Source organism: Octopus sinensis, linkage group LG14, assembly GCF_006345805.1.
Source record: "Octopus sinensis linkage group LG14, ASM634580v1, whole genome shotgun sequence".
NCBI classification, from domain to species: Eukaryota; Metazoa; Mollusca; class Cephalopoda; order Octopoda; family Octopodidae; genus Octopus; species Octopus sinensis.
The window spans coordinates 3,028,527-3,056,026 of NC_043010.1; the positions used below are offsets into that span (position 1 = coordinate 3,028,527).

At 34.3% G+C, this 27,500-nt stretch overlaps 2 protein-coding genes across 4 annotated transcripts in view; both read right to left on the reverse strand.

Moving 5' to 3' along the window:
* The window catches only part of LOC115219527 (protocadherin beta-15), a 291,794-nt gene extending 283,737 nt beyond the window's left edge, over window positions 1–8,057 (reverse strand). The window contains exon 1 of the mRNA XM_036509221.1: window positions 7,452–8,057. The gene's annotated coding sequence lies outside the window, so the exon portion shown is untranslated. The remainder of the gene's footprint in view (window positions 1–7,451) is intronic.
* A 194-nt stretch (window positions 8,058–8,251) lies between these two features.
* LOC115219537 (protocadherin beta-15-like) overlaps window positions 8,252–27,500 on the reverse strand; it is a 177,645-nt gene continuing 158,396 nt past the window's right edge. For 2 of the 3 annotated variants that reach the window (XM_036509243.1, XM_029789731.2), the window contains exon 4: window positions 8,661–8,789. Coding sequence is in view for 1 of the 3 variants with exons in the window: in XM_029789729.2 (XP_029645589.1) it covers window positions 8,515–8,789 (275 nt within the window). In the remaining 2 variants the exon portion in view is untranslated. Of the gene's footprint in view, window positions 8,790–27,500 lie in introns of all 3 variants that reach the window. The other variant, XM_029789729.2, reaches the window with a different exon arrangement.

The window sequence follows — 27,500 nt, forward strand, 5'->3', positions numbered from 1 at the left end:
TATCACAATGCTCAAACTGAACATTATATGTAACCAGTGTTTGAAAAATATTCTACAACTTGCAAAAGAAATGAATAGTATACTTCATGTCATATGTGTGTGTGTGTGTGTGTGTGTATGCATATATATATATACACACAGACAGAGAAAGAGAATTTTATAAAATAAATATATATATATATAAAATACCCATTGAATTAAACATTGCAATATGCATGAGGCTATATTTTATTGAATTGTATGTTAAAGTCACAACAGTGCTCAATATCTTAAGATAGAGCTAAAATTACATAAAGCGAATCCACTGTAAGTTTGATGCTATGATTTCTCTTTTTTAATTGATGATTGTGTATGTAACTTATGAAACTTTGTGATTTCAAAATCTGGAATCTCAAACATGCTTTTTAAATATGTGGTGTAGACTATGTCATTTCCTGCATATCTAAATGTTCTACAGCATTCATATATATATAACTAATAGATATGTCTATCTATCTATCTATCTATCTATCTATCTATCTATCTATCTATCTATCTATCTATCTATCTATATATATATATATATATATATATATATATATATATATATATATATATATATATATATATCTGTCTATCTGTCTGTCTATTTATCTACATGAATGGATGAATAGATGGATGGATGGTGGATGAATGGATTGATGGATAGATGGATAGATGGATAGATGGATAGATGGATAGATAGATAGATAGATAGATAGATAGATAGATAGATAGATAGATAGATAGATAGATAGATAGATAGATAGATAGATAGATAGATAGATATGTAATGGTAGGAATATTTTGGTAGACAGATGGAAGAGCAAAAATTTCTGTGAAGTTTAAATTACAAAATATTTATCATCATGTTGTTGCACTGAATGACAGAAAAGAAGTATTTATATCAAGTGAGTTTGTGTGTCAGAAATGATAGTAGCCATGAGAGGCATAGACTGTAGTGAGTTTGTGCTTGAGACTTGGACAATATTCCTGCTACAGGGAGAGAGAGAGAGAGAGACAGACAGACAGACAGACAAACAGACAGATAGAGACAAAGACAGAGAGAGAGAAGGACACTTGGAAAAATATACTTGTGGTAATATGATTGACTATAACTGTTGAAAGCAGTGGCCTAGTATGGTTGTTGTCCAATTTCTGAAACTCAGTAAAATGTATTTACGGAGATGTACTCGCATAGCAAGTGATTTGATCTGAGATCGTGTGCTTAAACGAAAACAATTGCAGCGTGGAAGGTGTTTGTAAGCCATTTAAGAAACACACAAAAGCCGTTCGATTCACTTCAACATTTAAGTTTAATTTGTCAAAATATTTTCGTCGCTAAAATCTGCGACCTGTTCACTGACAAAAATCAGCACGGATTTTTGTCAGTGAACAGGTCGCAGATTTTAGCGACGAAAATATTTTGACAAATTAAACTTAAATGTTGAAGTGAATCGAACGGCTTTTGAGTAAAATGTATAACTTTCAGAAAAAGTATGAACAACACACACAGTTTCATTGGCTTTCTCCATGATTCTCTGAACCTGTCCCTAACAATAAAACAGAAATAACGGTAGTTCCTAGTTCAAATCCAGTCGAACATTTAGTACAGACTCCCAGGAATAAGAGACTGAATAATGGTTGGCTATCAAACTGATTGAAATGCTTTATACTGCATAGGATCACTGGCATGTTTGACAATAAAAATACATCAACAAATAAAAGCAAATATCCTTATTTTACTGTAAAAACTTAAATGTCAGTGACTGATACTGGACATTTGCACTGCAGTAGCGAAGTTGTAAAAGGTAAGCAACATTTTTTTATTATTTTCCATAGAACCACACTTTGCAGCCACCTGGATTTAGGTTCAGTCTTGGGCAAGTGTTTTCTACTCTAGCCCCAAGCTAGAGTAGAAGACATATAATGCCTTGTGTCTGAATTTGGTAGATGAAAACTATCTGAAAGCCAGTTGTTTTAAATATATATATACATACATGTATGTATATATATATATATATATATATATGCACATATATATATACACTCACACATACATACACACATACACATACACACATGACAGAAGTAAATAGATTCCCTTATAATCATTAAAATTTATTTAAATCTGAAATTATGCATTCAAATTATTTATTAATTGTTATAATGTGAATATTTAATATTTAGTAGACATGCCCTTTGTATTTTTCAATGCAAGGACCCTATTAGTCATGTTACCAATCAGATGATGAATATTCTGTTGAGGTATTTCTTGCCAAGTTTCATGCAGTAATCTCAAAAGATCTGGCCTTGAAGATGCTTTCTTGTTCTTTTTATGAAATGTCCTGTCCATTATGTCCCAGAGATGCTCAAGAGGGTTCATACCTGGTGACTGGGTTAACCATGAAAGCTTTTTAATGCCATTCTCATCCAGTAAATCTCGGGTCATTTTAGCTGTGTAACAAGGAGCCCCATCTTCCATAAATAAAGAGTCTTCTTTAATCATTTCACGACTGGGGAAGATTGGAAAGTGTCCTTTCTACAATATAGACACATATTCACCTGAGTTTATGTTTCCCTCACATTCCACCATCTCTGATCAACCATTGCTCCAAATTGCTCCCCAGACCATCACAGAATAGTTGCCATGTTTCATTGTTGGCTGCAATCTTTTCATATCAAATTCTTGATCACAGTGTCCCAAGACCTACACTTGACCAATGTCAGGAAATACAGCAAATCTGGACTTATCAGCGAATATGACAGTGTCCCAAAATGCTAGTGGCTTCTCCACCATCTCACTGGTCCAATCTTTTCTCTGCTTGATGTTGGCCGGTCAAAGAAGTGGCTTCCTTCTTACTGCTCTGCCATAGTAATCAAGTTTGTGGAGATACCTGACAACTGTTCTCTGACTGACATCAACTTGTTCTGCTATGTCAGAGACCTTGCAATGAGGATCATCCTCTACACTTCTCTTAACAAAGTAAAGGGCCCTGTCAGAGGGTCCTGGTTGATCTGGGTGAGGTAATGTGAACTCCTTCCCCTCTCTGGTGAACTGCATAATCACTCTATTAACTGTAGAAAGCAAGATCCCAAGGTTTTCTGCAATTTTACACTGACTCTGTCCACCTTCAGAATGACCCACAATACAGCCTCTTTGAAATATAGGCAGTTCCAAGGCTCCTTTTGTACGTGGCATGATTAAACAGTCACATATAGAACCTGAAACATAAAAATGTCTATTAATAAAAAATATAAACCTTTACAACTTAGAATAAACATAAAATGATGTTTTATGTGGTGTCTATTTACTTCTGTCATGTCTATATATATATATATATATATATGTACACACGCACACACACATATATGGTAAATGAAAGACAGAAGATGGAATATACAAGAATTTTTATTAATCATGACAATTATTTCAACACATGTAGCATCGATCCCTCATGGATGGGACACCTAAAATTGGTTCAGGAGCATCTGGCGGTGCAGATGTGTCACATTGGGTGATAAATATATACAATTCATTAAAATATCAGTTCCACAATGTATTTCCTCCTGTCATAGAAAGAAAAACAACAAAATGAAGGAAATATCTTCATTTATACAGAAGATCCACAATAAAATCACAGATGCGGAAAAAGAAATGAACACAGAACACAGCGAGAAAAGTATTTAAAAATAACCGTTAACAGATATGGATGTGTAAACGCCCTTGCACAAGCTGCATGGTGTATGTACACTCGCTCATACCAGCATCCCCCAAAATGCAAGCATTTTTCACATGTGTAGTTTGTTGCACACACAATCACAAAGCATGTTAAATAGCTACTTGGTGTTTATAAGAATGGTGAGGTTAAAGCTAAACTTAATTCATCCATGCCTTAAAATAAATTATGTTAACAGTTACCCCAATTCATTACCACTGCATTGTACAAAAGTACATTTATATGTATGTAGGCATCTTGAGAATCTTTCAGAAATTCTATTAATGATCTCTTCATTGGTCCACAGAAGAGACAGGGATTTCTTGGAGCAGAATCAGCATTTCCTAGAAATGATACTACCTTACTATGGACCAAGTTATATTATTCTTAATTTTATCTTCCTTCAGTTGCGACACAAAATCAACCAAAGATGTCAAAAGATGTTGAATATCTTTTATTGATTCTCTTGTGTGTATGTGTATACATATACATATACATACACAGACACAGACACACAGACACACACACACACACACACAAACACACACACACACACACACACACACACACACACACACACACACACACACACACACACATACACACACACACATATTCAGTTTCCTGATACCAAATCCATTCACAAGGCTTTAGTTGACCTGGGATTATAGTAGAAGACACATGTCGAAGATGCCATGCAGTAGGATCGAACTTATGACCACATGGTTTGGAAGCAAGCTTCTCAACCACACAACTGACACAAGGCTTCAGAGCTTTAGGAGACGGAATAATCTATTATATTGACCCCAGTAATTGACTGGTACTTTATTCTTTCAACCCCAGAAGGTAAAGCTGACACTGATGGGATCTGAACTCAGAATATAACACATGTTTATAAATACCAGAAAATGCAAAACACTGATCTCTAAATAAAATGAAGTTAATAATCTGAACATTTATCATCTAATTCCTTTTATTGTTCCGAGAAATGCTTATTATTAAAAAAATATTCCACAATTTGAATAGAAACGAAATTGTAGCGTCTGTCTTTTATGGTGCTTCTCTGATCCTTATACAGGAACTAGTACCATGTGATCTCATGTAAATCTTAAATCACACACCTAGTTATGGTAAAAAATATTCATCAATATTTCCCTGTTCAAAGAAATATAAATACAACCAGGAATAAAGAGATAAAATCTTGTAAAAGTTTTGCATCAGTGTGAGGAGACAATAAATCTGAGTTCTTGTACCTAGTCATAGAAAAAAATAAAAAGATATATATATATATATGTACACACGCACACACACATATATGGTAAATGAAAGACAGAAGATGGAATATACAAGAATTTTTATTAATCATGACAATTATTTCAACACATGTAGCATCGATCCCTCATGGATGGGACACCTAAAATTGGTTCAGGAGCATCTGGCGGTGCAGATGTGTCACATTGGGTGATAAATATATACAATTCATTAAAATATCAGTTCCACAATGTATTTCCTCCTGTCATAGAAAGAAAAACAACAAAATGAAGGAAATATCTTCATTTATACAGAAGATCCAAAATAAAATCACAGATGCGGAAAAAGAAATGAACACAGAACACAGCGAGAAAAGTATTTAAAAATAACCGTTAACAGATATGGATGTGTAAACGCCCTTGCACAAGCTGCATGGTGTATGTACACTCGCTCATACCAGCATCCCCCAAAATGCAAGCATTTTTCACATGTGTAGTTTGTTGCACACACAATCACAAAGCATGTTAAATAGCTACTTGGTGTTTATAAGAATGGTGAGGTTAAAGCTAAACTTAATTCATCCATGCCTTAAAATAAATTATGTTAACAGTTACCCCAATTCATTACCACTGCATTGTACAAAAGTACATTTATATGTATGTAGGCATCTTGAGAATCTTTCAGAAATTCTATTAATGATCTCTTCATTGGTCCACAGAAGAGACAGGGATTTCTTGGAGCAGAATCAGCATTTCCTAGAAATGATACTACCTTACTATGGACCAAGTTATATTATTCTTAATTTTATCTTCCTTCAGTTGCGACACAAAATCAACCAAAGATGTCAAAAGATGTTGAATATCTTTTATTGATTCTCTTGTGTGTATGTGTATACATATACATACACAGACACAGACACACAGACACACACACACACACCACACACACACACACACACAACACACACACACACACACACACACACACACACACACCACACACACACACACACACACATACACACACACACATATTCAGTTTCCTGATACCAAATCCATTCACAAGGCTTTAGTTGACCTGGGATTATAGTAGAAGACACATGTCGAAGATGCCATGCAGTAGGATCGAACTTATGACCACATGGTTTGGAAGCAAGCTTCTCAACCACACAACTGACACAAGGCTTCAGAGCTTTAGGAGACGGAATAATCTATTATATTGACCCCAGTAATTGACTGGTACTTTATTCTTTCAACCCCAGAAGGTAAAGCTGACACTGATGGGATCTGAACTCAGAATATAACACATGTTTATAAATACCAGAAAATGCAAAACACTGATCTCTAAATAAAATGAAGTTAATAATCTGAACATTTATCATCTAATTCCTTTTATTGTTCCGAGAAATGCTTATTATTAAAAAAATATTCCACAATTTGAATAGAAACGAAATTGTAGCGTCTGTCTTTTATGGTGCTTCTCTGATCCTTATACAGGAACTAGTACCATGTGATCTCATGTAAATCTTAAATCACACACCTAGTTATGGTAAAAAATATTCATCAATATTTCCCTGTTCAAAGAAATATAAATACAACCAGGAATAAAGAGATAAAATCTTGTAAAAGTTTTGCATCAGTGTGAGGAGACAATAAATCTGAGTTCTTGTACCTAGTCATAGAAAAAAATAAAAAGATATATATATATATATCAATATTTTTAATTGTTTTTGGAAGTCTGAATACAACCAGGAATAGAGAGATAATATCTTTCTATCTTGCTATAAAAGTGTTGCTTCAATGCAAGAGAATTCCGAATGGTTTGGATAGAAAAACTGAAGAGCTTCAGTCAGCTGACGTTATTGGATTCCAGAGTAAGCTGTCAATTCTCTGTTCACATGTAAATGTTTCTAATATATTTCCTTATATCAATATCAGATAAGGAATTAGATGGCTTTCATAAATGAGGTCTAAGCCTGTTTGTGTTGGTTAGTTAGTTCGAAGGAAAGTAAATGTCCTGATTTTAGAGCTCATTTGAGAAAACAAGAAGTAGATAACATAATAAGAACATAATAAGGTATATTAATCTGGGAAATTTTAGACATTACACTGGCTTTAGAATTTACAGTTTGGAAACAGCAAGAAGATTCTAACAATGCAATGAGATATTGTTACTTCCAGACAGAAAATAGATAAATAAACAAATGAATAAATAAATAAATGAATAAATATATAGATAAATAAATAAACCAAGAAAAAGAAAAAAAAATAACAAAAAGAAAAAGAAAAAGAAAGGAAAGATATCTCCAATAATATTTCTGTGATATACATTGAAGTTTTTCAGAACTCTGATATCAACTAATTTGGGATAATGCCAAAGAAAAATAGCACAAAGGAATGCAAACAACATTGGAACAAAAAAGAAAGAAAGAAGATTAACAAACAACAAAATATTGATACTTACTTGGATCTGAGGAATCCTTGGCACATAGTGTACAATTGATTTATTTTTTTTATGATTATTTGCGACATCACTGATGGAGGTTGTGGGAGATGAAGGAGAGAAAACTATTTGTTATATACAACCAATAGAATACAGCTTTCCTCCTCTCAAATGTTTGAATAAGATTTGTAACCAGGAAAATTTTCTGACCTTTGGGTAAAATCTATACAAATTTGCTTTGTAACCGAATCAATACTATCTGAACCGTATGTATTAACATACAAGAGTGTATGTTTGATATTACCATTTACAAAATCTACCTACAACTGATATATATATATATATATATTTCTACAATATCCTCTCAAATACAGATATGCATTTCCAACAGTTGTATGGCTATGTAGTTGATTGGTCTTCAATAAACATTGTCTCTTACTACTGGGCGAGAATTGATGCTTACATCTCTGTTTTAATCTAATGTTTGGTTTTGTGAGAACTGGCGACGTTATATCCCACAGATAAGTTTACATTTGTACAGAAAATTCTTGTGTGCATTTCTGTAAGTAAGTTGGGTGTGTATGTGTGTGTGTGTGCCTGTGTGCATGTATGTGTGTATGTATAATATATATACATATATATATATACATATATATATGTGTGTGTGTGTATATATATATATATATATATATGTATACATACATATATATATGTGTGTATATATATATATACAGGGTTATGTATGTATATATTAATATATATATACACACACATACACATATCTATATATATGTTCGTGTATATGTGTGTATGCACATATACAGGTTTTCTTTTTGTTTCCCCAAATTACATTATGTATCCTTTTTTCTTTTCTTTTCTGGTCATTCCAAACAACTAGCTTATGTTAAAGGACAATTTATTGAAGAAACAAAAAATAAATAAAACACAAAAGTCAAAAAACAAAGAACACAAAATTTCCATTATCACTGAAAATATATTTACTATGTATTGGAAACGATTTCGTGAAGATACTTTTGGCATGAAATAATGTTTGAATAACAAAATAAAACTTTTGATTAGACTTCTATGAGAAAACTCCCTTTGGTACTTTTGATAGTGGCTTGCTGTAGGAAGTAAAGCTATTCCTCATTGGCAAATTCCAAGCTTGCGATTGTGGTAAGGTGAGATTGCCACTGTCCGCTTGTGTTGACTTTAAGTTAATGACATTATTGCTTTGAGAAACCTGACCACTGGTATTAGATCCTGTACTAGGGTCGATGTCCTTAGATCTGGAGAGGGTTTGAGCTAAAGACTGTCGATCAGGATTATGTGACTGCTCTTGATGGCAAAATTTAAAACCTGAACGAAATGAAGAAGAAAAAAAAATATAAAGATAAATGAATAAATAAATAATTAAATAAATAAATGTAAAGAACTGGAAACAAAATAAAATTTTTTAAAAAATTGATAAAAACAAGATAATGAGAGGTTGATTGCTAGAACGTAAAAGAATGCAGGTAAAGCAAGTTCACAAATATAGGTTGGAGGAGTGGAACTGAAGTCATTGATTTTCATGTTGTTATTGTTGTTTGTTTTATTTTATTTCATTTTTATTTATTTATTTATTCTCTTTTTTTTTTTTAATCAGTAACAAGAAAGATACGAAGCACTGATTACAAGATAACGACGGAGAGTAAAGTAGAGTAGAATGATATTGCGTTGCTAAAAGTCTAATCAAAGCTAGGAGTTAGGAATTTTCTAAAAGAGACCAGAATTGCAAATGAGAATTGTAATGGAGACCACGAAACTAATTTGATTTCCCAATCAAGAGCGAGATGACAATAGAAGCAGGAACAAATCAAATTAGAAGAATCTTACTGGGAATGGGTGAGAGATGGTGAGAAAGCTGATGGCAGAGTGAGGTGGTGGTGGTGGTGGTGGTGGCGGCGGCGGCGGTGGGGGATAAGTAACACGTGAAGCACAAGCAAGACTTCAGTCTGTAAATATAAACTGCAAACAGAATTTTAAGCCAAGTAAAAGATTAATGCTATTGTATATTAGGGTGTGCAATTAAGGGTACATTTAAGAGAATGTCTGCTGCTTTGGAAGAAAATGGCTTTCTTTTCAATGTTTGTTGTTGTTTTGCTTTTTGTTTCCTTTGTTTCTCTTTCCTTCTCTTCTTCTTCTTCTTCTTGTCCTCTACCTCCTCCTCCTTCTACATCGTCATCATCATCATCATCATCATCGTCATTCGTCATCACTGCTGTTGTTGTTATTGTTGTCAGCATCGTTGTCATAATTGCAATCATCATCATTGTCTACATCAATGTCAACATCATCATCGTCATCGTCATCGTCATCATCATCATCATCATCGTTGTCATCATTGTTGTCATAGTAACCATCAACACCACTGTCATTGTCCTTATCATTGTCACCACCACCACCATCACCACCACCACCACCACCACCACCACCACCATCTCCTTCCTTCTCGTTCTTGTCCTCCTCTTTTTCTTTCTCTTTCTCCTTCTCCTTCTCATCCTCCTCTTTCTCTCTCTCTCTCTTTCTTTCTCCTCCTTTCCTTTATTTCTGTTGGTGGATAGCTTATAGATGTTGCTGCAATACAGTTGTAAATCCGTTGTCATCTATTACTCACATCAAAGCTGTCTTCGGGCTCGCTGGCATTACTCTAAGTTGTCCATCATTCATATTTTCTTCATCTTTAGTACAGTACTGAAGAGCAAAGAGGCTTAATAATACCCTGATGGTAATCAATTTGAAGATATCAATCAATAACTCCCATTATCAATAATGCTAGAGACATGCTAGACCTCGGCTAAAACTTTCAATTTGATAATTGCACTGGACTGTTTTCTAATTGGATAAGCAACCAGTTAAGTGCTAACCATCCACACCGTTACTAACTAGATTGAATATCCAATCTTTATTACACTCTAATGCAAATATATCGTACATGAATGTACACAGAGGGAGAGAGGGAAATAGCAAAAGAGAGTGCATGTGTGTGTGTCTGTCTCTGTTGGAGAAAGAGAGATAGAGAGAGAGAGGGGGGAGAGAGGGAGAGAGGGGAGTAAGGGTGTGTGTCTACAGGAGAGAGAGAATTGAAGAGTGATATAAAACATATGTAGAAGTACATGAAGACATTCACATGAGTGGGATGAACAGTATGACAGCGCATGGACATATGCATAAATGTGTGTGTGCGTATGTGTGTGTTGATATATCTATAGTTATTTATCCATATATAATTTTTAAACATCTATACACATATATATAGACACACATCTCTGTGATAATGTGGCTGTATGTGTGTGTATAATATATATATATATATATATATATATATATATATATATATACATATATATATATATATGGGTGTATATACAGGTGTATATACACAGTCAAAAATTGTGAAGCATGACTGTCACCACTACTACATGAACCTGAAGATTGCAGAATTTAATGCATGAAAGTACTAGTTCAATCAGAATGAACAGTTAACATTCTATTATTTTATTTTATTTTATTATATTATCTTATATCATTATAAGATTGTAAATAAAACGTGAAAATCAGACAAGGTTGGAATTCCTTTTATTAATATATATATATATATATATATATACATACATTTACACATGTATGTATATGTGTGTGTGTATTTACATATACACACACATGTGTATGTATTTATATATGCATATTGTTGGATTCCCACATATATATAATATACTAAAATAACCCCAAATTATCTACAGAATTAGAAGACAAAATCTCCCTCTGTGTGTTTTAGAATCTAGAAAAACTAACAATAATGCCAGCAAGCATAAATTTTTCAAAACTAAAGACTAAAGTGGATCTTATCTTTAAAACCAATTGTGGAATCAAGGGATGTTATATGGACTCATCTGACCTTTTCAATGAAGCAGGTTCTAATCAACCAGCAAAACTGGGAGTGGCTATGTGGTGAGAAACTTGCTCCCCAACCACATGGTTCTGGTTTCAGTCCCACTGCATGACACTTCGGCCAAGTGTCTTCTTCAATAGCCTCAAGCTAAACAAGGCCCTGTGAGTGGATTTGGTAGACAGAAACTGAAAGAAGTCCATCATATATATATATGTATATATATATACATGTGTATGTGTATATATATATATATATATATATATATATATAATGTGTGTGTGTGTGTGTGTCTGTGTTTGTTCCCTCATTACCACTTGACAACTGGTGTTGGTGTGTTTACATCTCCATAACTTAGTGGTTTGACCAAAGAGGCTGTTAGAATAAGTTCCAGGCTTAAAAACTAAGTACTGATGTTGATTCATTCAACTAAAAATTCAAGGCAGTGTCCCAGCATGGCCGCAGTCTAATGACCGAAGCAAATGAAAAGAATAAACAACAAAAGATGCACACACACACACACACACACACACTCACACATACACATATGAGTTAACAAATGAAAGAAATGGGCACCGAACACATTTAATAGAAGTTACTTGTATTATCTAAAACAGTTTGATTCAGCTCCATGTGACTTCAAGTTTTGCAGGCCTCTGACAGAAGCCTGTCTCTTTCAGGCTTCAGATTATTGGTAATCTAAAGCCAAAAAGAGATGAGTAAAATTGTAAGTCATATGTAGCCAAATCAAACTGTTTTAAATAATATAGATATAAATGTATATATATATATATATGTATGTGTGCGTGTGTGTGTGTGTGTATATATATATATAGGGAGAATTCACAAAAAACGAAAGACAAAGGCAGGTGGTGTAGACAACAAACAGATGTATTAGTATAACACTCAGGAAGTGAAAAAGTCTTTAATGTTTCGAGCCTATGCTCTTCCACAGAAAGAAACAAGGAGAGAAAATAAAGAATGTGTAGTGGCTAGGGCGAATGCTGATATACATATATGTATATGTGTATGTATGTATATGTATATATATATTATTATTTATATGTGAACAGGCAGAATGCAGTGTAGTAATAGATTTTTTTCTTTTTGATATCACTGAAGTAAATCACTGTACAGTATCACACACAGACATCCTGGGTTACATCCAGAAAAAACCCACATTGTTTACAAAATGAGACAATTGGACGTTGCTGATTAGATGCACATGATTTGGCATGACTGACTGGACATAGAACTTGCTTTGGCGACATTATTTTTGTTTTACACTGGAGGCTAGAATACACATACGTGTACATGCATGCAAAAATGTACACATTCAGTTAGAAAGAGGGTGTGAGAGAAAGGGAGAGAAGAGAGACTGGTCTTACAGTTTATTAAGTGAACATAGTTAATATAAACAAATCCCCTATCCTCAAACACATAAAGAAAATATATGCTCACACACATAGACAGAGAGAGAGAGAGAGAGAGAGAGAGAGGGGGGTGGGGGGAAATATTCAAATGAGAGAAACATTAAAGCATCTGATGTCAATCAAATCAGCAGTGTCAAATCAGTGGCACCAAAAGCACTGTATCAAGACATCTCATATCTCTGCCACCTATTTATTGGTATAAAATCTCTCACACACCCACTTCAACCTCTGACCAATAAGTGTGATGTCTCCTCTCTCTTTGTTTTCTACCACTAGTAGAAAACAAAGAGGGAGCTAGTAGAGTCATGCCCCTTCTTGTCCCAATCCTTTTTCTTTTACTTTTGTTATGCCCCCTCCTCATTCAGACTTAATCACTGTGATCAATAATCATTATGCACATTCCGTTCTTGTCAGAGCATATACTGGAATTCTTCAACTGTTCATTTCATGCCCACCACTGTTGGCTTAACATTATTATTCTTTTTCAAAATTCATAAGGCAGTGAGCTGGAAGAATCATTAGCAAGTTGGACAAAATACTTAGTGACATTTCTTTCAGTTCTTCATGTTCTGAGTTCAAATATTACCAAGGTCAACTTTGCCTGTCATTCTTCTGGGGTCGATAAAGCAAGTACAAGTTGAGCATTGGGGTTGACCCCAACATTACCATTGTATACCTCCTTCCAAACACCACGTCTCTTCTGCAACCAATGGATCAGGGAATAATTGCTATCTTCAAGCATTACTATATGAAGCGTATGCTGCAGCAAGCAATAGCTGTGACTCATCTTGATGAGTCCATCACTCTTCGTGACTTTTGTAAGAGATACGATATCTACAAGGCTGTACAGAACATAACAGCAGCATGGAATGATGTACAGAGCACAGCTATGAACGGTGTATGGAAGAAGATATGCCTGCAATTCATGAAGGATTTTAAGGGATTTGATAATGTTGCCATCAACAAAATGTTGGTGACTATGAGCAAAGAACTGGGAATGGATTTGGAGGAGGATTTCACAGATTTGTTTGTAAAAGACAAGCAGCCCTTGATGAACAGGGATTTGATAGAGCTTCATGAGCAGCAAAATAAAGAAGATGAGCAAGTGAAACCTGTGCCAGGTCACTTTACCATTAAGAAAATGCAGCAAGCATTTGCATAAATCAAAAAAGGTTTTCCTATGTTCAAGGAAATGGATCCAAATGCTCAATACTTTTCCAAGGTTATGGATGCTTATCACAAAGCTTTTGCTTCTTATAAATGTTATCCTTGAGGAATAGAAGAAAACCGTTCAAGGAACTCTCTACCAGTTTTTTAAGTGCATCAAATAACAAGAAAAGCCAGAGTCATCTATTGATGTTGATGATTCACAGCCATCTACATCCACGATGTAAACTACCAAATTATCTGTACATATTGGCAAATTTTAAATAATTAATTTTCTTTTGCTATTGCAGAATAATAATAATTACTGAATTTGTTTTTTAAGCTTAAAAAAGGCTTATATTTACCATGTCTTATTGCAAACCGCATTCATGAATAAAGCATTCTTGATATATGGTAAACACTGTGAAATTGTATTCATAAATTTAGATTATGTTTTTTTTTACTGTATCGTAGTAAAAAATAAAAATTATTTATTTGTAAGCTTAAAATAGGTTTTTATTAACCAGGTATAATTGAAAATGCATTTATAAATCAAGTACAGAACTGGGAATGTTTATTATTGTTTTAGCCTAGAGACAAGTAAATTTGGCCTAGCCTAGCCTAGAGACAAGTTAATTCAACTTACGTCATGTCTCCTGGAACCAATTAACAACATAGGGTGAGGTATGTCTGTGTATATATATATATATATATGCTTTATTAATAAAGCTGCTAAGACATCACAAAAACTGTTACTCAGAGTTTCACATTCCCCTTCGTCAGACAGCTTTGGTCGAGAATTGGACCGTTAGCTCCTACACGCATTTTTTTCTCTCCTTGTTTCTTTTCTGTGTATCTTTCTGTCGAAGAGCGTAGGCTCGAAATGTAAAAGACTTGTTTTATTTCTATTCCTGAGTGCCATACTAATACATTTGTTTGTTTGTACTCCACCTGCCTTCGTCTTTTGTTTATTTTCGTAAACCTTCCTGTTATATATATATAGTTGACTAAGAATCCATAAATCAGAAAAATATATGCACTTGCATATTTGTCAATGAAGTAGGTATATTAATCAATGTGTCCAGTATCATATATCTATTATTACTGATCTTACGAATCAGTTTTGCACTGGGTATTAAACTGGACTTTAGATAACAGCACAGTTAAGTAACACTGCATGCTTGTCAGAGTTGGCAATTCAGGAAATAATATGGTAACTGCTCCCCATTACTGGATTGTAAAAACATATCGGATTTGTAAATGCTGGGAAAAAAGATGAAACAAACTGAACAAGAGTTATATCTCTTGGCACGAAAGGTCTCTGTGATGTAAGTCTACAAGGGTCTACTGAAAATGTGTGTTTAGGGGTTAGGGGTTGATATTCGTATACGGTTGGAATGTGTGTAGGGGTAATATATGGAGATGGGACTGCTAGGTGGATGTCTGAATGCTTAAGCCCACGTCAGAGTACATCCATGTCTATGTGTTCATTTGTGCCCACTTTGGTGAAACTCTTTGTTAGATACTAAGGATAAAGTAATAAAAGAGTCAAAGGTGAAATGGTGCTACAGTTATGATGGGATCTATAGGTATGATAAAATATAATTTCTTTCGTGTAGCAAGGCTAAAGGTGCTATTTTTTAGCCAAAGAAGGAATGCTATCTTGCAGCTAAATCAGGCTATCTTGCAGTGAATTAAAATTAGTTTTCTTTAATTGGAATCTTCGGTAATAAAAGAACCTCAATAACAACATTTTGATGCAAAACATTAAAATTAGAATTTTAAAAATTTTCTAGACAGTGTAGTCTTTAATAATTGCTTCCTTTTAGTAAAAGTTACAAAGTCCAAACAAATTAATGAGCAGCTTTCTCTATCATGGTACAGATATCATAGTAATGATGGTGGTTATGATGAAAATAGTGACGATGAAGATGTTCCTATAGCAAAAACAGTGGTGAGCTTAATGTTTTACATTAGCAAAATTTTGTACTTCGTTTTCAATAACTTATAGATGGTGTCTAACTGCTTCTGAGTTCAGTTCCTGTTGGGGTAAATTTCACTTTTTAAATTCATTTTCATAACATTTATAACAGGATGATGGTACAATGCAACAAACTATACTGCACTCTACTATTCTATATTATATGTTACGTTTTACCCATAGACGCCTCTCATCTACAAACTTGGCCCCATGCCTACCGGAAAGAAATTACTTACAACAAACCACATTACTGAACTAAGCAATAGATACCTTCAAGCTATTATATAAACACAGAGATGCATGTGTGTGTGTGTCTGTGTTGTGGGAAAGGGAGGCATGTGTGTGTGCTGTGTCTGTTGAAGTGTATGGCACAATTTCTGCAGTGAAGTATCTTCCACATATATACATAATGAGAGTTGATTCCCAACAAGACTTGGATGCATGGCTTCACTTTTTGATAATGGTTATTTTATTTGAACCATCAATTCAAACTGAACTTACAGTTGTGTCAATTTTACCCATGGGCACACTTATATTCAGCTACGTTCTTAAATATTTGCGCAGAACAGCTTATATCAATAGTAAATCACCAATAATGACCACGATTTTCAATATAATACATTTATGTTGTACTTATATTTGTAGATACATACAGACAAATTATTCATACACATATACTTAGCTACATAGACACATACGCATATACACATATGCATACGTAATACATAAATACATATATATATTCATTCATAAATAGATATATATATTACATACTCACACAGTCATATGTGTGTGTGTTTGTGTGTGTATTTGCATGTATAAATATATATAGATATATATGTATAAATGTATATATATATATATATATATATATATATATATATATTATATATATTTATGTATGTGTATGTGTGTGTGTATATATATATATATATATATATACACACATACACACACAGATACACAAATATATATATATATGTACATACATACAAACTTACATTTTAAATATATATATATTTAAATACATATATATATATATATATATAAATAATGCACACACACACACACGTAAACACACATTTACCAACACGCACTCACATATACACTCATACACACATGAAAGTATTTTCTTCAACCCATTTAGCCTTTAATAACAAAATGTCCAATCACCCATAAACACCTAGACACATCAGCAATATTCCAGAACACTGCTGCAATACCATTCTAGAATCACCATCTCACCTGTTTTGTCTAGGATAAAAAACATAAAGCATATATATCTGTTCTGAACTATAAACCAATATCAGTTGCAACACTTGGCCAAAACACTCTGTTGAATTATCAGACATTTCTAATAAATCCCAATGAGCTAAGACTGTTGCTCACTGACTGAGTAGACTGGTTGTGCTGGCTATCATAGCCACAGTAAGTTAATACATACGTATATGTATATATATATATATATATGTATATATACATATATATATATATACATACAACATATATATATATGTATATATACATTTGTATATATATGTGTGCATGTGAGTATTTATATATAAATATATATATATATATATAAATATATATATATTATATACACACAAAAATATATTATATTATATACACATATATTTTATATTATATACACACACATATATATATATATATATATATATATAACATCATATATATATATACATACACACATATATATAATATATCATATATGTGTGAGTGTGTGTGTGTGTGTGTGTGTGTGTGTGTGGTGTGCGTGTGTGTGTGTTCGTATGTATGTCTTCTGTAAGTCAAGGGAACTTCTATTCATTACTCAATCTTGGTAAAATAGCACTGAAATTGCCTTTGATTTCACTGCTGTTTCTTGCCTCACCTCCTTAAAACAAGGAAGAACACATTAAATCATGTATTTCTTCAGAATCATTGAAAGCTACAAAGCAGAAAGGCAGTGAATTGGTGGGGTGTTAGCTAACTAGATAGAATGGCAGAAGTTTTTTTTATTTTTTCTAATTCTCTGTATGTACTCTGAGTTCAAACTCTGCTAAGGTTAACTTTAGCATTTATCATTTTAGGCTTGCAAACAAAAATTCCTTCAACTGTTCTGTCAAATCTGTTCAACTCAGCATCCTTTCCCTCAGATATATATCAATGGTTTAGACAGGAGAATCTTGTATGCATCGTTTGAAGAAGATGGCTAGTTTTCCTCAAAAGAATAAAAATCTTGCTCAAGCTACCCGTACATGTGCATATGAATTGTCAATATGGACCAACAGATGTCCTATGAGGGGGTGCTGAAAAGTTTCTGGCTTTAAGGGTACCATGAAAGGCCTGGTTGGAGACCCAACCTTCCAAGTTCTTTTACAGGGCTTAGGAAAATTGAAGGGCTGCAGCAATAGGTGTGTGAATCTGAGAAGGGGGATATATTGAATATATTCGTAATTAACTGATCCTCCTGTATTTTCTTTTACCCTAAGCCAGGAACTTTCCGGCATCCTCTTGTATATAGAAGCTAGCACATTAGAAAGCACCTATCTGCTTCTAGTAATGGATCTGAGGTGTAGTAGTAGAAATACTCATGGTACAGCTAGCATGGTAACAACGTTGGTTAATGGAGTGAGGACTGTCTTATATACAAATAAATATGATAAATGCTCATGCAGAGATAAATTGAAATGTTCTTTGATGAATCTCTGTATGAGTACAAATTTTGTATATAAATGTACTGTGCACACAAGGAGAGGACCCTATGTTTACTTTGGGCAGACGGCTGATTCATTTCAGAATCGATATTGTAACCATGTTGCCAGCTTTAAGACAATCCATAAGAGACATTCAACATCTTTGGCAGAATTTGTATGCCGACTGAAGGAGGATAAAACAAAGAACAGCATTAATTGGTCCATAGTAAGGTACGCGAAACCATACAATATAAGTTCCTGGAGATACCGTCTTTGCTCCAAGGAATCCCTGTCTATTCTGTGGACTAACGAGAAGATAATTAATAGAATTTCTGAACGACTCTCGAGATGCCTAGATGCATATAAGTGTACTTTTGCACAATGCAGTGAGAATGAATTTTGAGTAACTGTTAACTTAATTTAATTTACTTTAAGGTATGGATGACTTAAGTTTACTTTTAACCTCTTCATTCTTATAAACACCTACTAAATAACTAACTTACTTTGTGATCATGAGTGTGCCAAACCTCACATGTGCATATGCTCACATTTTTGCAGATGCTTGTATGAGTGCATCTACTTGCATCATGCAGCTTGCCCAAGGGCGTTTATACATCCATATCTCTTAATGGCTATTTTCAATACTTTTCTCACTGGATTTCATGTTCGTTTCTCTTTTTGTCATCTGCAATTTTATTTTTGATCTTCTAAATAAATGAAGCTATTTCCTCCATCTGACTGTTTTTCTCTCCACAAAACAGAAAGTTACATTGTGGAACAGTCCTTTTAACGAGTTGTATTTATATATTTATCACCCGATGAGATACATCTGCACCATGGATGCTCCTGAACCAGTTGTTGAGTGTCCCACCCAAGAGGAATCGCTGCTAGATGTGTTGAAACAATTGTCGTGATTAATAATAAATTCTTGTATATTCCATATTCTGTCTTTCATTTGTTATATATATATAGGAGTGGCTGTGTGGTAAGTAGCTTGTTTACCAACCACATGGTTCCGGGTTCAGTCCCACTGTGTGGCACCTTGGGCAAGTGTCTTCTACTACAGCCTAGGGCTGACTAAAGTGTTGTGAGTGGATTTGGTAGACGGAAACTGAACGAAGCCCATCGTATATATGTATATATATATATATATATGTGTGTGTGTGTTTGTGTGTCTGTTTGTCCTCCTAGCATTGCTTGACAACCGATGCTGGTGTATTTATGTCCCCATTATTTAGCGGTTCACCAAAAGAGACCGATAGAATAAGTACTGGGCTTAAAAAAAGAATAAGTTCCGGGGTCAAGTTGTTCGATTAAAGGTGGTGTTCCAGCCTGGCCGCAGTCAAATGACTGAAACAAGTAAAAGAGTAAAAGAGTATATATATATGCACGCACTCATATATCTGTATCAAAGTATAATAACAGTTTGACTCAGCTGCACAAGGCTTAAAGTTTTGCATAGCATACATCAATCTCATTTAGATGTTCAGAGATAAAGTGTAGAGCCTGAAAGAAATTCTTGATGGCTTCAAGTTGTTTAGGTATCTATTGATTATTTCAGGTCACATGGTATAAATGTTATCAAAGTATTTTATTTACTTTTAGGTCTATGTGTTCACATAGGGTGTTTACATGATTCTGGCACTACTTTTGTGGCAGGCAGTAGCATAGTATATTCGGTAACATCAGTTCCTTGCATATGATGGGGGTAAAATATTGGCACAAGTCCACAAACCAGTCGTCTTTCAGTAGCATTTCAACACATTAGTAGCTACAGTCTTTATATGGGAGTAACCATTTTGATGAAGTTGGGTTAGAACTGAAGCTTCATGAGTAAGATGAGTATGCTGTTGTGTATACAAGTGGCAGGGATTTATGTATGGGTAAGCTAGGCCCACGGTGGTTCATCTGTATTGTCAGTGACCTGAGTCTTGAAGTTTATTAATAAGGTGTACAGCTGGTGACAACTATAAGATAGTTCATTCTTCCTAATGATAGATACTGTAATTACTTGAGTATGTGTAGTTTCTCAGAGAAACCCAGTTAGCAATTACATGCTCCAGGTAAGTAAAGAGAGGCCATGTCAAGAATATTTCAAAGATCACAAAGTTTCTAGATGAAGTGGAACAGGGAGGTGGACTTTTCCCTATCTGTACACCTGAAGAAATGCATGTTCTGTGTACATCTTCCCTTCAAGTTAGTGCTTGTCATACCATGTGCCATATCTAATTCAAGGAACTGATGTCACTGAATATACTATGCAACAGCTTGTTCTCAAAGTGGCACCAGCATCCTGTCAACATCATATCCAGAATCATGAACCTAAAAACAAAGAATACAACTAATGTCATTCTGATATTTCTACATGACCTGAGCTGACTAATAGATGCCTTAACACCTAGAAACCATCTTAAATTTCTCTCAGACTCCAACATAAGGCATCTTGAGCTGAGTTGTTACTCCAACCAAACGTGTTGAATGCTACTTTTTCCATTTGTTCTTCACACGTGTGTGTGTGTGTGTACATGTGTTTGTGTGCATGTGTGAGTACCCATATAAATTGATAGATAAATAAATAGCTAGATAGATATAGCTATATCTATATTCATGTACAAACACACACACACATACACATACATATACAGAAAGATAGAAAGTGAGAGAAAGAGAGACAAAAAGACAGATAAAGATATACCTAGGTATGTGTGTGTGTGTATATATATATATATATGCACACTCATACACACAATAGCATATGTATGCATGCATACATATACACGCATATGTATAGAGACATGCTCATATGTCTAGTGAATATTCAAAAGCAAACTGTGCCTTGTTCAAGAGAAGAGCTCTCCAGCATATGTAAATAGCCAAAATGGAGAAAATCAACATCAAATCCAATACTCTTTACTCTTTTACTGTTTCAGTCATTTGACTACGGCCATGCCGGAGCACCGCCTTTAGTCGAACAAATCGACCTCAGGACTTATTCTTTGCAAGCCTAGTACTTATTCTATTGGTCTCTTTTGCTGAACCTCTAAGTTACACACGTAAACACACTACCATCGGTTGTCAAGCGATGTTGGGGGTACAAACACAGACGCACAAACATATACACACACATACATACATACATATATATATATATATACATATATATATATATATATATATATATATATATATATATATATATACATATATACGACAGGCTTCTTTCAGTTTCTGTCTACCAAATCCACTCACAAGGCTTTGGTCAGCCAGAGGATATAGTAGAAGACACTTGCCCAAGGTGCCATGCAGTAGAACTGAACCTGGAACCATGTGGTTGGTAAGCAAGCTACTTACCACACAACCACTCCTGTGCCTATGTAAAATTTTTCAGCTTTTGTACTGTGATTATCATAATTTTCCCTCAACAATTCTAGTTGCTGATGCATTCACATATGTAACAAAATACTTGTAATGTAACCTAGAAAAACTATTTCACATTTGTACTAAATTAAGCTAATCTGTAGAATGGTTTCTATTTGCAAGACTTTCCAAAATATTTCTAGTTTAACACATAAACGGAGACATTCAATACTATCTGAGATCATGTGTGTAAATGACACCTTTCTAATGTTGACCATAAATTACTGTTACTCTGGTACCAAATAAACAAACAAATATATAATGTTGATAACATTTACATATGTATGTATATTTATATTTATATATATATTGGGACATCCCATAAATAATGCAGATTTTTTATACTTCTTTTATTTTTTAAAATTAAGATAAATGAAGTTCTTTTTTAATCTAAAATATACTTTCTATTTTCTGCAATGCTCTTCCATCTATCTGGTAGACTTGCAAGGCTTCTCTTCCAAAATTCACCTGTATATGATGAAAAATATTCCTTGTCTATAGAGTTCTTTTTTTTCCCATTCAAATGAGTGTGAAGACTGCAGAATAAAGAATAATCAGATGGGGCAATGTCTGGCGAATATGGTGGGAGGGACATCGTTTCACATTCAAACTGCTCCAGCCTATGGAATGTCATCTTCATTGCATGTAGCAAAGCATTACCCCGATAGAAGAACACCTTTCGTCTTGAAACCAAAGATGGTCGTTTTTCTTCTAGCAATGACTTGAGCCACCCAAGCTATTCGCAGTAGATTTCCTTTGTTATCTTTTGGTTTGGCTTTAAAAGTTCAAAGTAGACTAAACCTTTCATATCCCATCAAACTGATAACAACATCTTTTGTGGGTGAAGATTTTCTCAAGCCGGGGTTGACAGAGTTTTTCCTTTCCCTACCCACTATCTTTGGCACTTGACATTTTTATAGAGGACCCATTTCTTGTCACCAGTCACTCTTTGGTTAAAAAAAAGGTTCATTCAAAGTAGAGCACGAATTCAGTCTCAGTGCACAATTAGAATCAAAAAGTTTGTGAGGAACCCATTGACTCAATTTGCTGACTTTTACGATGGCACACAGGTGTAGATGAATGATTGAATGACCAAATCCAAGATTCTCTGCTTGGTCCTCAACAGTTACAATAAGATTTTGTTCCACCAGGGTTTGCAGAATGTTCTCATTGAGCTCTACAGATCTTCCAGGATAAGGTTCATCTTCTAGGCTGTAGTTTCTGGCTCGGAATTTTTGGAACCACCATTGACACTGGCTTATGCTTATTGTCCTATTCCCATATACTACATTAATATTCCTCACGTTTTCCATTGCATTGTTGCTTTTATTGAACTCATGAAGCAAAATATGCTGAATATGCTTATTTGTTACTTCTATTATAGCTTTGAGAAAAAATGACTGTTAAAATAGAACTGCACTCTTCAAAGCTTGCACTAAGAATAAGGACAAGGTAAAATTACTACTGCTGCGGTAAAGAAAAGTTCCATCAGTTCGTTTTGAATTAAAGGAAAGTTTACCTTCACACAGTTTCTATATGAACCAACCACGATATTTGATTTTATGTAAGTGCTGCTGATACTATTATTGTTATTACTGTCATTGTCTTCCAAATAATTGAGTATTTGGAGCATTTTCCTCCACTAATTGTTCACTATGTGGAGGTGCAATGGCTCAGTGGTTAGGGCAGCGGACTCGGGGTCAGAGGATCGTGGTTTCAATTCCCAGACTGGGCGCTGTGTGTGTTTATTGAGCGAAAACACCTAAAAGCTCTACGAGGCCCCTGTTGTACTTTTTCACCACAACATTCTCTCACTCTCTCCCTCTCTTCCTATTTCTTGAGTAACACTGCGATGGACTGGCGTCCTGTCCAACTGTGGGGAACACATACGCCACAGAAACCGGGAAACTGGGCCCATGAGCCTGGCTAGGCTTGAAAAGGGTGACGTTTATCGTTAATTGTTCACTATAATGTTTGTTGTTTTCTTATTATACATTCAGTTGTATGTTTTGCTTCTGTATTATTTTTTAACTGTCGTAGTGTTTTGTTGTGTAGCATAATTATGTGTAATAACCATTTTAGATATGAAAATGTAAAGCGTGTGAACCAAATTTTTAAATTTCGATTTTGGATTTGGTTTGCAAGATTCTTTATACGAGTTCGTGTGTTGAAGCATATTCTGTTGTGCCTGGGGAGAGTCATTTTCTTTTTGTGCCTTACAATGTAACACACTATTGAAAAGGTTGCAAGACACAACGAAAATTTTAGGAGAATAAAAATATGAAATAAATGGAAATTTTACTGGTGAGTGTGTTCCATTGTAAGGCGCAAAAAGAAAATGACTCTCCCCAGACACAACAAAATTTTTTAAATTTGTGAAAAAAGACTGATTTTTTTTCTAGTCTGTTGTCTATCCTTGGGAATGAAAGACAGCCTCTCCTTAGACAATTGTAGGTTTTTAAAAATATTCCAAAGAAAATTATATTTGGTAATGCTTGAATCAATGTGCTTTGAAGGGAGAAGCAAAAACAATGTTTTCACACTCGAAGAGTCAAATTTATTCTTTTGTTGTTGTAAGTAGTAGTGGTAGTAGTAGTAGTAGCAGCAGCAGCAGCAGTAGCAGTAGTTATAGTAGTAGTAGTAGTAGTAGTAGTAGTAGTAGTAGTAGTAGTAGCAGTAGTAGTAGTAGTAGTAGTAGTAGCAGTTAAATGCATGTGTAGGCATGTGAATGTATGTGTGTCAGTGTGTGTGTGTGTGTGTGTGTGTGTGTGTGTGAATGTGCAAGAGAGAGGGCTGCCACATGTACTTTTGTGTAATTCCATTTATAATTTCTCATCAATTTTATTTTGTCCATTATTATATTATATTGTAATGTTTCATAATGTAATGTTTTTTACTGGTGCCCTCAAGGAAATGAAAATAAATCATTTAATAATATTTTATTGTTATATAAAAAAAATACATATGCACACATGTATATATACACAGATGTAAGTAGATAAATATAAATATGTGTATATACATACTTATATACATACAAACATACATACATACACACCTATATATATATATATGTGTATATATATGTATATGTATATCTATATATATATACATACATATATATATACATATATATATATATACATATATATATATATATATATATATATAATATATATATATATATATATATATATACACACACACACACACTTCCATATATATATATATATACGTGCTTGCTTTAAACCCAATGAATATTTGTTTTCTTGTCTATTACTGTATTTTATCGTAAAATCTATTACGTTCTGATGTAGACAGAAATTGTATAAAAGCCCAGCAGATGGATTGTACCTGTAAATTGAAGGTCCAACACTTCTTACATGGCATCGTACCGATTTTGTTTGAAAATTACATTAAGGATGCACATGTCTATGGAATACTCAACCACTTATACACTTATTCAATAATCCTGGTTGTTCAGTCAATTGAACAGATAAACTCTTATGGTTGTAAGTTCTTTCTAAAATCCATATATATATATAGCAGCATGTATATGTATACTCTTTTACTCTTTTACTTGTTTCAGTCATTTGACTGCGGCCATGCTGGAGCACTGACTTTAGTCGAGCAAATCGACCCTGGGACTTATTCTTTGTAAGCCCAGTACTTATTCTATCGGTCTCTTTTGCCAGACCGCTAAGTGACGGGGACGTAAACACACCAGCAATGCTAGGGGGACAAACACATACACACACATACATATATACGACAGGCTTCTTTCAGTTTCCGTCTACCAAATCCACTCACAAGGTATTGGTCGGCCCGGGGCTATAGCAGAAGACACTTGCCCAAGATGCCATGCAGTGGGACTGAACCCGGAACCATGTGGTTGGTTAGCAAGCTACTTACCACACAGCCACTCCTGCGTATGTCTGTGTGTGTGTGTATAAATATATTTATGCATACATTTATGTAAACACATACGTTCATATGTGTGTGTGTGTATATTAATAGAGAGACAGAGGAGACAGACAGGCACTCTGTCGGTTATGATGATGAGGGTTCCCGTTGCTCCAATCAGCGTAACACCCTGCTCATGAAATTAACGTGCATGTGGTTGAGCACACCACAGACACATGCGTCCTTAATGTAGTTCTCAGGAAAATTCAGTGTGACATAGACGACGGTGACATGGCTGGCCCTTTGAAATACAGGTACTGTATTTCAAAAGGCCAGCCATGTCATACTGAACCTTCCTGAGAACTACATTAAGGATACATGTGTCTGTGGTGTGCTCAGCCACATGCATGTTAGTTCAATTAACTGAACTACCAGGTTTATTGAATAAGCGTATAAGCGGTTGAAATGTTAGCACACCCGGTGAAATGCTCAGCGGTATTTTGTCTGCCGCTACATTCTGAGTTCAAATTCCGCCAAGGTCGACTTTGCCTTTCATCCTTTCGGCATATATATATATGTATGTATATATATATATGTGTGTGTATATATATATATATATATATATATACATATTTATATATATATATATATATAGAGAGAGAGAGAGAGTGAGGGTGAGAAAGAGAGAGATGAACAGATAGATAGATTTTCATCACCATAGGTCATAGGTGGAAACTAAAAGAAGCCTATCATATATATGTATATATATTTGTACATATATATCTATATGTGTGTGTGGGTGTGCATACACACATACACACACATGTGCCTGTTAAGGCCTGAGCTCTATCAGGCCCAAAACATAGTATGGGTCATGACAGGGCACTTAATACAACTGTAGAAAGAGGAAACTCAAATTTCCAGATCAGTACCTTTTAAATGTGTGTGTGTGTGGGAGGGGGGATGGTGGTATGCCACTCTGCTAATTAACAATATTTTACCATTCATCCAGTTAAAATAAAATAGTAGAATTTGAGGAAACTAACAATGACCTGTGATAGCAACTAGAAAGTACAAATATCTGTAATTAAGTGGAGCAAATTTGATTTGCCATGAGCAAATAAATGACTATTCATTAACATCTTCTACAGAATCCTTCATCAATAAGTTATTCTGATTTGTATAATATTTGGTACTTCTTCATATAAATGTTATATTTTTATCCTTTATTTTACTCATCAGCTGGTTGTTTAATACCATAAGTGAATCACTGACATTTATGGTATTTTAATTTTCTTTAATTATCTTTAATAATCCTTTAGCATTTAAACCGACCATGTTTAAACCTGCCCAAATAATCCACCTGTTTTATGTTGAAATTGGCCGAATCTGGCCCCTCACTCACACCCTACAATGTCATTCTAAAAATTATCTACTCTGTCATCAGAACCTTGAAGATACAAGATTAATGCACGATTAATGCAAATCAACATGAATGAATAACTATCACATTTAACAGAATAAACTGAATGCTAAAGGGTTAATGCAAGATTAGCCCTT